The 14966-nt window shown below is 38.6% G+C and overlaps 1 protein-coding gene across 1 annotated transcript in view; it reads right to left on the bottom strand.

Annotated features, from left to right (window-relative positions):
* The window catches only part of VAV3 (vav guanine nucleotide exchange factor 3), a 359026-nt gene that overhangs the window by 104126 nt on the left and 239934 nt on the right, over positions 1 to 14966 (bottom strand). Inside the window, exons 18-19 of the mRNA XM_064588729.1 lie at positions 6287 to 6312; positions 819 to 864 (exon numbers count right to left, since the gene is read on the bottom strand). Of these exons, the coding sequence (XP_064444799.1) occupies positions 819 to 864; positions 6287 to 6312 (72 nt within the window). The remainder of the gene's footprint in view (positions 1 to 818; positions 865 to 6286; positions 6313 to 14966) is intronic.

Genomic DNA, 14966 nt, shown 5'->3' with positions numbered 1-14966 from the left:
CTAAACTTTACAACTCGGTGAACACTGTTTATGATGAGAAAACAAAACACATAATCCAGATTATTTTCCAGCAGGTTTACTTCATGTCCCACCTGATTTATTGTCAAGTTCATATATTTTGAATCCTTTAGCTATGAATACCCTTTACCCACAATAATACGACCATATACATAACAAATCTTTGGTAATTAAACTGTGGAAGGTATTGCTTAATGGATGAAAAAGTAATTATACTAAAATAATGACAGGGCAAACCTCATGATGTTAAATAGAAAACAACTGAATGCTCTCTGCAGACAAATAATTGGCCCCCAAAGAGGGTACTTATTCACAAAGTTCTTAAATTCATTCTTCCATTATAAAATAGTACAGATAAAGGGTGAAGAAAGTATTTTCCCAAATGCGGAGGGTACCAAGATTGTCCAGTTTATGAGCTCCCTCCACCACCTTAGAAAAGTTAATTTTTAAGTGCCAGCTTGTTGGTTGATTTTCTTTCCATATTTGGGGGGAAGAAGGTGGAGGGCATTGGATATGTTAGCATTAACTCAACAGCCTGAGGCTGTTTAGTAAGAAAATAACCAGCTCAGTCAATGGTTCTTGAAAGAGTGTGGTCCTGGTGGTTACTCATCATTTGAGCCTGTCCCAGGAAGCACCGTCAGGTAAATGATTTACACGTTAGACTGGCGCCTCCTGGTCACACATTACATACCAAACTGCCAGGAACAAAGGCCAACAATCTGATTTCTACAGCAATTCCCATATACTTTCATAATCGTTTAACTGAAGTCATGATTATAGACATGTAATCAGAAACACACCTGGATCCACCTGTCTGGGGCTTCTTCGGAGTCCATTGGCCCGTTTCTGTGCAGAAAAGTAAAACAAAGCAAAACAAAGATTAGATTTCACATTATTAAATTGTATTAGTATGCAGTACTTTGGAAGGCCAATTAATGTTGCACTTTCTCCATTTAAAAGTATGACTAAATTTGATCAAAACACATGGTTCTACAGTTTTTATAATTTAAACTTTTTGCTTCTCTAATAAGTCTTCCACTTGAACATCTGTATTTGATGTTGTTGATATTACGCCATAGAAAAGAAACATCTTTTCATTTGCCATCTCTGGGTATGATGACTCAAAAAAACCCCCTTTTTTTTTTTTTTTAAAGTTGTAATGACTACAGGAATTATGAGAACAAAGCCCAAGGAGCTATTCTTGGGTGGAAAATGCTCCCAGCAAAGACATGTAAACTCCAAAACTCTAACTCAGTTATTTCTGAGTCCTGACAGATCAGAGACTGGAGAACCTCAAAACAGAGATCTGAAGCTCTGACTTTAACACACACTTAACTGAGAATGGTGTTTTAATTATGGTCACTTGTATCTCAGTACTTGAAGAAATAACCTAGGCATGCAGCTTGTAAACCATGAAAGTGAATTCTTATCACAGAAAAAGCCGTAAGAAAAATTGTGCTTTACAAAAATTATAAGATGCAAAACAAAAGAAATTTTAAATGTTTGAAAATGCATGGTTATGTGTTCAATTTCACATGGAATTAAATTCATTTCCACCTAATAACTATAGTAATCTCACTAATTAATAAGGACTTGATTATCACTTTATTACACAACTGGATGAAATGCTGAGTCTATAACTACCATATAATTTAGATTTTCACAAAAGCAATTTTCTCCCTATGGGGTTGGGGTTTGCGCCTGTGTGTGGAGGAGACTTGGTTTCATTCAGAGCACATGTGGCTTTGCCAAGCACACATTAGCCACGGATTTTTCTTGGGGTTCTTCTTGCTGTTTTCATTCACAAGTTAAATGGGTGAAATAGGGTCTTACAGCTTTCTTAATGGCCTCGAAGCCCATCAAGCAGAAGTTCAGTTTTCTCAAGGTGAAAGCAAACTGGAGAAATTTTAAAATTTTTTGTTTTTAACCCAACTACTTTCAAAATGGATTTGTAAAATCTGAATATGACCATTAAGATCAGTGTTGAACCTGTGTTGAGCAAGACGGATAGCCATACTGGAAAAACTAGTATAAAGAAAGCCATTATAAGTGAGAAGAAAATGTCACTCTGGGCTTCTTGGTAGCCAAGGCACAAAAAGGGGAAGCATGAGAGTCAAAGATTCATAGCTGATAATTTGGAAGAAAGCTGCTTCTAGAGAAAATCTCTTTTCTATTGAAATGGTATAACATTCTTTATAGCTCTCTCTATAAAGGACAATGAATGCAAGGGACAATATTTTCAACAGGAAAATATATAACGATGGATATCAGGTTGCTATTTACTTCCTACATATCCCTTCACCTTCTTAATGTACAGTAGAAGCTGTCTTTCTATGCTCTTATACCTTCTACTATCAAAATGCTTAGAGGCAAGAAAGGAATTCAACCTTTGGGTCCTATTCCTGGAATCCCTGAATGAGTACCATTTAAAAATTATAGACTTAAGGGATGCCTGAGTGGCTCAGTCAGTTAAGCATCTGCCTTCAGCTCAGGTCATGATCCCAGGGTCCTGAGATGGAGTCCAGCATCAGTTTCCTTGCTCAGTGGGGAGCCTGCTTCTCCTCTGCCTGCAGCTCCCCCTGCTTGTGCTAGTTCTCACTCTCTGACAAATAAATAAAATCTTTATAAAAAAATAAAATTATAGACTTAAAATGTGAAAAAGAGTCCTTGAGTTTAAGACCAACACTCTATTACCTTGAAGTTAGGACTAAAATAGAGAACAATTTGCAACAACACAGATGTACCTAGAGGGTATAAACTAAGTGAAAAAAGTCAGACAAAGACAAATACCACATGATTTCACTCATATGTGGAATTTACAAAAACAAAAATGAACAAAGAAAAAAGAGAAAACAAACAAAAAACAGACTCTTAAATACAGAGAACAAACTGGTGGTTTCCAGAGGGGAGGGGGGTGGGGTGAGTGAAATAGGCGATGGAGATTAAAGAGTTACACTTGTCACTGTATTGTACACCTGAAACAAATATCATACTATGTGAAAAAAATAGAGAGCATGGTATAATTATTAAGAATATGGATTCTAGAATCAGACTGCCAGAGTTCAAATTCAGACCTTATCACTTGGCACCTGCTATTTGATGGTGAACAAGTTAACAACATCTCTGTGCCTCAGTTTTCTCGCCTATAAAAATGGGGATAATAATAGCACCACTTCACAGCATTTGTGGTGAGAATTAAATGAATCATGTGAAATGTCTGGAACAGTTGCTGCCATGCAGTAAGGATTACTAAGTAACAGCTTATTATTATTATTTTCATGGTATTTTGACTGTTTAAGTACCACGCGCTAACCGATTGCGCCACTGGAGCTATTTTGACTGTTTAAATGCACACAAATTACAAACGATTTTTCTAAGTTGTTACCCTACTGCTTATGTTTAAGGTTTTTCCTCCTAAAAATCAGTGACCCTGAAAACAGACTTTTCTACAGGAAGAGTAGGCAGTGGAATTATGATTTGCTGCATTGAAAAAAAAAAATTTTTAAGCTACTTAGACCAAATACCTCTGGAGATTTATTATACTTCTAAAGCACCTATAAAAGTATTTTACATTGTAAGAAATTTTGGAAATGTTTAACAGAGCATATTTAAACAATTTTAAAATGCTACTTTCAACTGTCATTCTGTCATATTCCATCCAACACACTCCCCTCCCCCACCCGTATTCTCAAAAGCCTGGGACAGCGCTTTTGTCCGCAGCAGGGAGAGGAGAGAAAACAAGAGGACACAACCCCTGAGAGCTTGTCACATACAGCTCCATGAGATCAGGAGAATTGATCTTCAGAACCTTCTCAATCTTCTTTGATCAACCTAGAAGGGGCACGGGAGAGGACAACCAACCAACCTAATTTTAGAAGCATTTGAGTTATTTCTTGCTTCATTACCTATTACCTTGTCTTTCTCTAAAAGAACTACTTTTATCACCCAAGAATCTCTTCTTGCCTCTTGGGAGAAATTTAATTCTCTGTTGATTTCACCAACAAAATAAGCAAAGGTTCATTTGCTATGGAACTGGCTTTGGTTCCTCTATCTGTTTTAAAGGTGAAAAACCCTTTAAGGAATGGATTTAGAGTACATATGTGTTAAACGGATACTTTGAATGGATACGTATGATAATCTTACTTCCTACAGCTAGAGGTACCTTCTGAAGGTCCACTCTAAAATGGGACGTGGGATGAACATCCCAGGTGTTGTCATGAAGGCCTACAGATACTGTAGCTATTGAAAACTGACCTACCTACCTCGAGAATAAAGTGTAAAATTAAAAATTAAAAAAGTCACAATCATAGCTATTGAAAGGGGAACAGAATAGGACCACAAACTGGTATATGGAGAGAAAGATCTTCACAAGAGCGGGTTGATATGCAGATCAGAGAGCACATTGTTTATTTCTGGGAAGACTGAAACATAAAGCACCTGCCTCAGAGAGTTAAACTGCCTTCCACACAGTCTTGGTAAGGAGGTATAAAGTGAAAGATGCTTCTTAACGTTCTTTTGCTACACTTCTCCTTAAATCAAGCTAAGATTTCCAAATAGGTTGGCCAGTAACTATAATTATGCATCCAAAATAAAGATTATTAGCAGAATCACACATTAAATAAAAATTGCACTTATTGAATCCAAAAGTTAAGCAAGTCACTAAACCACTGATGCCGCATTAAAAAAAGTCAACGTGAAAATGAATTCATTTCATAGTAGGCTTCCATGTAATTTTTTTAAGAGGATAAAATGCCTGGAGAGAATTGTTTAGTATAATGTGAAAATTATTAACCACTTCTTATGAGCACACTTTCTGTAAATATACTCACTTCACATCACTTAAATAAAATCAAGTGAAATCATCTTCTTTGGGGAAAAAAATATCTTTTGTAAAGTAACAAAGCTCACAGCTCTAAAAGGAACTCTGTCTCAATAACCTAAGGATAACATGAGAATAAGAGAAGCAAGCTGCGTTCCAAGATCTTCACAGGCAGCATCCTTATAGTCTTCATGAGAAACATTACCTGTCAACTAAACACTGGACAAAATTTCACATTAATTTATTTTAGCCCTAGAAGAACTTACGTGAACTATTTTAAAAATATTCCTTGATCTAGATTCTAGACTTTGAAATATAGTTCACTGATACACCGAAGAGGTGCATATGAGCATCCTCACAACACTCTTGATACCCTACGTGCAAATTACACGCTTATGCAAAAGAGAAGCAGAAACAATCACTTCTTATTTGATGTCTTACTGTACTTTTCATTATTTTTACCACCTATATAAATGCCAGCCTATTAAAAAATATTACACCACTCTTTATGATATATAATAATCTGTTAAAATTTTGTATAGAATTTTTTTGTTATTCTTTTAGTCTGAAATTCTCAAGTTACTATACTTTTGGTTCCTATAACCAATTACATGTATTTTATATTTTAATTTTCTCAATGATATTATTTTTGGAGGTCAGGTGAGAAATTTGCTACTTTCGGTTAAAGGCCAAGGCAATGGTCCAGAACCTGTCATATTTTTCATTCTTTCGTATTTTTAAAAAATAGCTTATTCTGAGAGGTGACAGGGATCACACAGTTCTAAGCCATGAGACTTTAGACTGTGTTAACCAAAAGAAAATGTTATCCGATCTTGCTTTGATCAGTAAGACATGATACAAATCATGTTTGTGCTCAAAACAGAAAACTACTAGAAATATGAATCCACATCCTTAGATGAACATTAGAACTTTTCAAGACTAGCAAATGTTGGGCAGCAATGCAATGTTTCATGACAGGGACAGGTCTACCAATTCCCTGGGAATGAGGGCTACCTTCCTTCTGTACAAGCAGAATCAAAGATAACTCATTCCAATGAATACAGATGCATTAAATTTTATAAACTCCAGGGGTTTGTGGAATTCTGCCCGAAACTAGGGAAAAGTATCCCCATATCCATGCCACACATTGTTACAATATTTGAAATTTACCTAAGTACTAAGATTCTGAAAAGTTCCATTTCACACATATTCTTGAATATTCACATTTTTCCTTTACGTAAGATCTTCAGGCAGCAACGGACTGAAAACTCCTCTGATTTAACCTGTGCATTTCATTCACAAGGACTTGGTTGCTCACTCTAGTTCTATTTCTATCCATTTTAAGAGTACACTTCACATTCTAAAAGCTCAAGCCTGCTTAAGTTAGCAAACAACCCAAAATGCAAAAGTTATATATATATATAAAAAAAAATTAAATGTTAATCTTACCTCCAGTGCTTTGAGCGTCCCTTGTTCTGAAACAAATGTAAAAATTGGCATTGTCAGTGTAAAGTTATTTTGTTTGGTTAGCAAACTTAGCTTGTTCTCTGCAGCTTGGTAAAACACTGCAGCTTTGTTTCTCTTAACTGATACTTGTAATGTATTTCCAGGGTCCCTCAGGCTGGGCTAGTAATTGTTTTGCAACCCAGGTTCTCTTGCCTTATTGGCTTGTCAGAAAAGTGACTCATAGTTCTAAATGACTTCTAGGTTATGCTTAACTTTTTCAATTGTTGATTAAGCAATGTCAATCCAACCACATAAAGCTCCTTGAAACAGAGGCTTGCACTAAATTTACATGCATGAGAGAAAGCTAGGTGGGAACCTGTCTTTCAACACACCCAGTTTTAAGAATCTAGACACACAAATTACAAAGGTATTTTCATCGACTATAAGAATTGCGAATTTAACACTGTACAATATTGCATATGGATTTTTTTTTCATTAAGTGGCTCTAACTCTTATTTTTGATTTGGGGGGGAAATACAGTTTGATTTAAAGAGGGAAATAAAAAACTGACAGGATTCAATTCCAATGCTAATTTTCCTTTCATCCTTAGTCTTCCCATCTGTAAATAGAAACAACAATCTTTTCATTACATTTGAGTTCTTGAAAATAACGAGCAGTTATAAAAGGCCCTGAGGAAACAAACTGAGGGTTGCTGGAGTGGGGGTGGGGTGGGAGGGATGGGGTGGCTGGGTGATAGACACTGGGGAGGGTATGTGCTATGGTGAGCGCTGTGAATTGTGCAAGACTGTTGAATCTCAGATCTCTACCTCTGAAACAAATAATGCAATATATGTTATGAAAAAAAAAAGAAGAAGAAGAAGAAGAAGGTAGCAGGAGGGGAAGAATGAAACGGGGGAAATCGGAGGGGTAGACGAACCATGAGAGACGATGGACTCTGAAAAACAAACTGAGGGTTCTAGAGGGGAGGGGGGTGGGAGGATGGGTTAGCCTGGTGGTGGGTATTGAGGAGGGCACATTCTGCATGGAGCACTGGGTGTTATGCACAAACAATGAATCATGGAACACTACATCTAAAACTAATGATGTAATGTACGGTGATTAACATAACAATAATAATTTTTTTAAAAAGGCCCTGAGATCTGCAGGTGACTACGGTGGCAGAAGGCTAAAGGGTCACTCTGCGAGTGAAGGCCCATACTGCATGTGGATGATGCTTCCTGTCCCCATTCCCAGGAGCACCTATGCACGTTATCGCTTTTCCAGACTGTGGACGAAAACACCTCATCATTTTGAGTCTATGCCTATAGTCTTCCCGTCCAAAATGACCCTCTAAAGGAGGATCTGAGAAAAGAAGAAACTGAGGGAAATATCAGGAAAGAACAGGCAGGCCTAAATGAGAGCTCTGTAAGCTGTTTCCGTAAGAGGATCCAAGAAGCCCCACAACCAGAGTTCAAGGGGAAAATTCCAACCAGAACACCTGACTAGCTGCCCCAAATTGCTTTACACAGGAAGCTGCCTGGGGCATGGAACAGAAGGTTGTTTTGTTTTATAAAGCACCACTCCTGATTAATGAAAATGGAAGACATGTGACCAAAAAGTCACCTTTCTGGAGAAAAGTTAAGTCTGCATTCCTCTGTCAATTTCAAATCCCTTCACCCTGACTTTCACGTGACTGCCTTCTCTGAAGGCATCTCTGCCAAGTCTGAAGTTAGCCTTATGAAAGAGTATTCCTGGACAAGAAAGATATTTTACTTCTTTCCCTCCTCATTTAGAAATACGTAATGTTTCAGAAGAAAGACTGCCTAAGAGGATCGGTTTGTGGAGAGGGTCTGAGTACCACTTGGCTGGATGCTGTGTCCAGACTTAGAACCCAGGTTAGGTGAGCTTAGGTTCCTAACAGAGCAGGTGTGATACCTGTTTCACTGGTTGACCAGAAAGGCTTTTATTCCAGAAAAGCCCTAAAATACTTTTTTTCTCCTACTGGTACATTAGAGAAAGAGTCTGACCTAAGAATCATAAACTGCAAGAAGCACCAAATGGGAGAAGAGTTTAAGTTTTCCATCCAAGGAGACTGAGGAAAGTTTAGACTATTTCTCTAAAGTGGAAAAACCTCAGGTCTTTTGGGTTCAGTGTTTATAAATGAGTATGCAACTTAATTTCAATGAAAAAAACTGTAATTTTTTTCTGACTCTTTGCATAGAAGTGTTTTTATGTCCTTATGAGTAAGTAGGTCTTCTTATAGTATGCTTTAAATGTTTCATATTTTTGTATAAAACCTATGATCACCCCTGTGGCAACAGGGGAAACACCATGTTCCACGACAGTCATCTGGTTGCTCCTCGGGAAGTTCTCAGGGAAGAGATGGTATCTCAGGTGGTCATCTAACTAGGCAGACACTTGCATCTCTTTAACCAGAAAATAAGATCTAGGAACAGAAGATGCTGACAGGCTCCTCCTATCTTGTTGCATAGGGTTCAAGTGCAAGTTAGCTGGCTCCCTGCAGGAGGGAGCACCTATTACAGAAACAAGAGAGTGAGAGGTCCTGGCAAGGCACGCATGGGACTAGTACAAAGCCAGAAGCAATCTAGACTGGGCTGACCACCTTACCCAATCTCCCTCTTTCATTTACCCGCTTCCAGTTGGCTCCAACTTTCTCTCTTTGATGTCTCATCAAGCAAACCAGCTTTCCTCATAATTCTGATTAGATGTACCAAGAACTGCTTTACACAAAGCCTCTTCAGTGTAACCCAAGTAGGAAAAATGGAAAAGGGGCTTTGTGCTGGATGCAACTCCAACACCAAGGACATGAGTCCTTACATGGGGCTTACCTTTCCTTGCCAGCACTTCCTGTCCTCATGGCCACCATGTCTATCCTCTACCCTGTCACCCAGGAAAGAGGCCCATGGACTTGGCCTGGAGAAGTTCACACTCTGATCTCATGCTGGGCCCAGCATATGAACAGTAGTTCTTGAAAATCTCAGCATTTATTTACTTCTATCGCATGGCAGGCTTCTGTAAATTTTCTAAGAATAGGGCAAAACCCAAAGGATTGGAAATTCCTCTTAGAACCTGTTTTGAGTGTAGCAATTCTTATCCACACTCCTTTAGTTATTACTTTTGAACATGCTCTAGTGGCCACAGCATTGAACTGCCTGCCTCCTTTACAAACAGAATCTAAATTCTGATAACCATATTAATGCAACAGATTAACTTATACTAAAATAACAGTGACGAGAGAGAGGAAGACCCAACTACCCACACTGCTTCATACATTTTCAAAGTAAAAGCTCATCCTGGCTAGAAAAATAGAATAAGGGCCTCTTTCGATGAAATATTCTATGGAAAAGCTGCTCTAATTTTGAAGTCTCCAACAACATCCTCAACCTCCTCTTGACATAGACCCAAAACTACTATACAGTAGGTACTTGGGTCCCTAAAAGACACTTTGGGTGTCACAGTTCTGCATGAAGACTAAGATAACAAGGGCTGATGACCATCAAATCTATTTTAGCTGAATTCTGACCCAACAGAAAGGTTGCTGCTTGAGATCTGATGAAAAAAAAAAAAAAAAGCCTTTCTGTCTGTCTCTCTCTCTTTCTCCTGGGAACTTCCTTAGGGGAGTAATTCAGTTCTTCAAGTTTCCAAACGTTTTTAATCCTCAACTTGTCTTTACCCTGCAGCCTATTCTCAGACTCCTATTGATCAAACTATAAAATGTTCTTCCCCTTTCAAGAGCCTTTCTAGATGGTGACTCACAGACCCTCAAGGGGTTTATACCTCGCATTGTTTCATCAAGTCCCAACTGGTTTGATGTAATGCAGAGAAGGGGTGTTACTGAGGTGCTGGGAGGCTTTGCAGAACTCCATCTTCAATGCCAGCACAGGGTTCAATGTGCGTATTTGTGTAAAAGACATGTTTTTTACTGAGGCTTTAGATTCACTTAATACAATTTGTTTAAACAAAAAAATCCAATCCTATTATATTTGTTTTTCCAATACAAGTGGCTCTCAGTGCATACATGATTGCACAGTTTGCTTTGTCTCTTATCTGAAGTTGTATTTGGTAAGACTAAACAAATCAATGTCCAGTAAGACTGTTTGTCTCAAAAGGGGCCACAGAAAGGTAATAACAAGTATAGTTTTTGTAGGTGCCTTGTCATCATGGTTAACATGCTATTTTTACAAAACATTAAAAGACAGTTGGACTGATCAAATTTTGAAGTCATACAAATGTTATGCTCACCACTCGGATCTACAGCAATGTTTTGGAAAAAAAAAACTAAATAATACTTGGAAAGAGGCTTTGATTTCGAGTCTCCTCAGGAGCTCTAACAGAAATACAACCACATAATATTTTCCAGTTCACTTTAATAGTCATTAATATATCATTAAACTTACCTAAATAGTTAAGTGGAAGGAATATTAACTACCCTTGAATATAAAATTTTCTCGGTAAGTTAAAAAAGAGGACCAATTTATGGGAAAGGCTTTAAGTAATATGAAGTAGAACCAAAGTCATTTTTTCATTAGGAAATCAATGATTAAGCCTCAGTTCATGTAAAAGTAATTTGATAAAATATCTAGTGGTACAAGACTGAAATAAAATTGTATTCTAAAAGCTTATCTCTTACGATAAAATACTGCAATGCTATTTATAAAAGAGCTATTTCTGATGCCAATTTGGGGTGCAGGTTCTAGGTAGCAATCCGGCAGGTTTAAGCCATTAGGATAACGAGGCAACTTGCTTCCGATTAGGAATGGCTACGGCTGCTGCAGGAGCAGCAACTGGCCTCGATAAAAGAGCGATTAAACAGAGAAGCAAATGGGGACCTGCTTTGGTTAAATATTAGAGAGGCTGAGGCTTGCATTCCTACTAAAGGAAAAGATGCATTAAACCAAAGTTGTCTGCTCCAGCAATATTTGCCTTCCAGCGCTACTTTCTTTGTTTAAACTGAGAGGATGCAAAGCAAGCTATATTGATCAATGTCAGGGTAAGAAGGGAACCAACAGGGTTTTAGCAGGGGAAAAACACAAATGTCCCCATAAGATTGCAGTTTCGGATTAAACCTTCACAGTGGTGTGCTGTGAGAAAGCAATACCACTCTAGAATTACATCAGCTTTGCAGTGACTTGTTGAGAGAGGCTTATATAATGGAGTTCATACCTATTCATTATCAAGGTTGGAAAGTTTTGGCAGCATACTTCAGAGTCCATGTACATGTTGATCATTGAGGTTGCCATGGTGAATGTGAAGGAGTCAACTCAAATTCAGTGAAATGAGAGAGTGAAATTGCCCGCTCTTTATATCCATGCAAATTCTCAAATGTTAAGACATAAACTAATCACCCAACCTTCAAATTTGTTTCCAAGTTGCATAGTTACAAAAATAATCTTATAAATACAAAAAAAACTTAAAGCACTTTTTCATACTTCAAATGCACTTGAGTTAACAATCTGTCATAGTCAAATATTAATATGAATGAATTACTTCCTTCATTCAGAAATGCACTACATTTTTGCCAAGTAATTATTATTTCAAGGATGAATGAAGACTAGGTAAATTTAAGGGAGATAGAGCATGAAATATAAAAGGTTTCTAAATTCAGAGAAGACAACATCCACAGGCTTGACTTCCAAAAAAGAAATGCCCAAGAAATTCTTACTGGTTACTATCTAGCCACATCCAACATTATTAAAGATATTCCTACTTTGGGGGAAAAAAGGAGTAATGACTTGAGGTTAAGCACCCTGACTTTGAATAAGGGATGAATACAAAAGGTGAGAAACACATTCTCTACAGTGAAGGAGCATATAGTCCCCTAGAGGCAATGAAGAAGAGTGGCAGAGACAGTCATGCCCACCAAACAGTCCATGTACCCCACTACACTGTCTACCTCCCCCTTGTAATTGAGGCTGTTTAAGTAGTTTTCACCAATACACTGTGATTAAAAAAAAAAAAAAGTGTTATTCACTTCAGTCTAGGGGTTTTAAGAGCAGTTACCCAGAAAGCCATGTGTTGAATTTGAAGAGTCACAAGATGGAACCAGCTTGGATCCCTAAGCCATTACTTAGAAGGGAGCTCCCTTGGAGGGCCGTGGAACCCAAAGCCAATAGTGCATGTGTGAAAAATAAATGTTTATGTATTAAAGCCAGTGGGATCTGAAGGGCTTTAGGGGTGTTTTCGTTGCCTAACATTGGCAAATATATAAAACCTACACACAAACTAATTAGAGAACAATTTAATTCACAAGACTGTTGGGTGGCCAAGGTGAGGGAAAATGATTGGCAAAGGGTTTGGAGAGGAAGTAAAGGAAGAGTAGATTTTGAACTGTCAGGAGAAAAGGGAGTGTATTTCAAGGAGAGGAAATAGTAAGAGCCAAGCAAGAATTCTAAAAATGGGATTGACTGAATCAGGGAGTATATTTCCCCAGAAATTGTGGTATGTTTGTCATCAGGTGTTCTGTGAGCTAGTTCTCTTTCTTGCTACTTCATAATCTAACCTAGGTTCCCCTGTCAAAAGCCTAATGGTTGATACTCAGGGCATGAGCCTTTCTTTGCATAAATACCAGAAAGGAATTGCAAAGGGTCTGCCAAGTCTTCCATCTTTCATTCTTAAAGTACCAGCCAGGGATTTAGATAAGGTTTTTATTTCACTTATTCTACATCCAGTCGGGCTCTGGTCTCTACAAGGGCAGAATCAAAACCTGTCCAATCTCCCACAGCCTCCTGCTTCTGGTTCTAACACTACAGTGATCCTCAGAGCCCAGAAACCCTGGTGCTACACTTCTACTCATTAATCTATCCCCATCTGTTTGTCAGTCTGTCCACTCACTCATCCATCTACCAGGACTTCCCAGAGGTCAGAGCATCAGCTAAATATGATTCTTATCAGTGAGAGGCTCCAGTATAATTGAAGTTTGGACACTATACTGTAAGGAATGGAAGGTATAGGGAGAATTTCACAATCAGAATTGACATTAATAAAGATCATGTTGGAAATCATATAGAAAGAGTATAATTAACAGCAAGAGTTAGGAGACTTTTGTAGTTGTCCAAACAAGTGACATTGAGATTTTTTAAAAAATCTATAGCAATATCATATCAGTGGATTCTAGAGAGCCTTAGGAGGAGAAGTAAGAAGAACAGATAACTGAATGAAGATGAGAGAGGTGGGTAAATCAAGGCTGACACCAAGATTCAGGTGAGCGGGGTGCCTAGGTGGCTCAGTTGGTTAAGTGACTGCCTTCGGCTCAGGTCATGATCCTGGAGTCCCGGGATCGAGTCCCGCATCGGGCTCCCTGCTCAGCGGGGAGTCTGCTTCGTCCTCTGACCCTATCCCCTCTCATGTGTTCTCTCTCTCTCATTCTCTCTCTCTCAAGTAAACAAATAAAATCTTAAAAAAAAAAAAAAATTCAGGTGAGCGTATGGATGTTGGATCTTTAAGACAAGGAGTAGGCGGAGGAAGTTTGTGTTAGTGACTAATGAAGCTGGTTTTAGATACGTGAAATTTGAGGTCACTGCAGGACACCTGGGAAGGGATATGTGAGAAGATGATAGACATTTTGAATCCAAAGTTCAGGAGAAAAGCCTTACGTGGAACTGGTGACTTATCTACCTGGGTGTAGGTTATAGCTAATGCCAGGGAAATTAATCTGGTATCCAAAGGATGGCACGGGGGATGTGGTAGGATGTGAAGGAAAGTGTCAAGGAGAATGGTTAACGGTGCCAAATAAAAGAGAAAGGTCAAGTGAGGTGAGGCCTGGAATGTGATGACCAGTACATTTGGCAATTAGAAGGTAGAATGGAAGATTCTCTCACCTTCCTTTAGCCCCTGGGTTACTGTGTCATTTTGTTCAACTAGTTCCTCGTCTCTGCCTGGACCAATGTTGAGTGAAAATGGCATGCTCCACTTTCTGGAACTGCCTTCTACCCCAACTACCCAATGTTTATAATGTAACCAATTCTACTAGGCACCACTTTCTGGACCACAGGTAGATTCCTGACTCACTCTGAGCTGATCAGAATCTCTCTTCATTTCCTAAGAATATAATTAGACTATGTTAAGCAATAGAGCAACAGAGCTCTGTAAAGTTGAGGTCAATCTCAAGTCACCTATGATAATTTTATGTGGGAACCTGGTTTATGTAAGCATTTGAGTTTGCCTTAAATCAATACTATTCACTTGCTTTAAATTTAGCTGTTTAAATTTAGTTGATCCCACCCCCCAAGTCAAGTTCTCCAGAAATGATGTTACACTCTCCTCCAGAAAGAGCCCCATCCAAGTGAACTATGTCTCCAGCCCTTGAAACATTTTGTCCTTCCTCCTACCCTCCTCCCTCCATCACCACTTCCCCAAGTGTCATACCAGTCATGGGAAAATACACTCTGAACTAGTGCAAGCAGTTCTTGCTGCATCCATTTGCTGGACTGTGGAAAACTTCAGCCAATGTTGGTTCTCTGCTGGCTGGGAAACACCCATAAAGTCTAGCTTGCCCATGTCCTCCAAACTCTGCCTGTTCTACCACACTCACATCAGACCGACCAAGCTCAAACTCACACTCTACCCACGGTTATTACACACAGCAGTGCAGGAAGGGGGGAGTTCGAGGACAGGATGTCATAACTTCCAACTTTAAGAGGGCATCTCTTTGGGAGTGGTTTTT

This window comes from Mirounga angustirostris, unplaced genomic scaffold (genome assembly GCF_029215605.1).
Source record: "Mirounga angustirostris isolate CCGP_5_RB_7025 unplaced genomic scaffold, mMirAng1.0.hap1 SCAF_4, whole genome shotgun sequence".
NCBI lineage: Eukaryota > Metazoa > Chordata > Mammalia > Carnivora > Phocidae > Mirounga > Mirounga angustirostris.
Note: the sequence above shows the minus strand (reverse complement) of the source record. Positions and strands in the feature narration are given on the sequence as shown.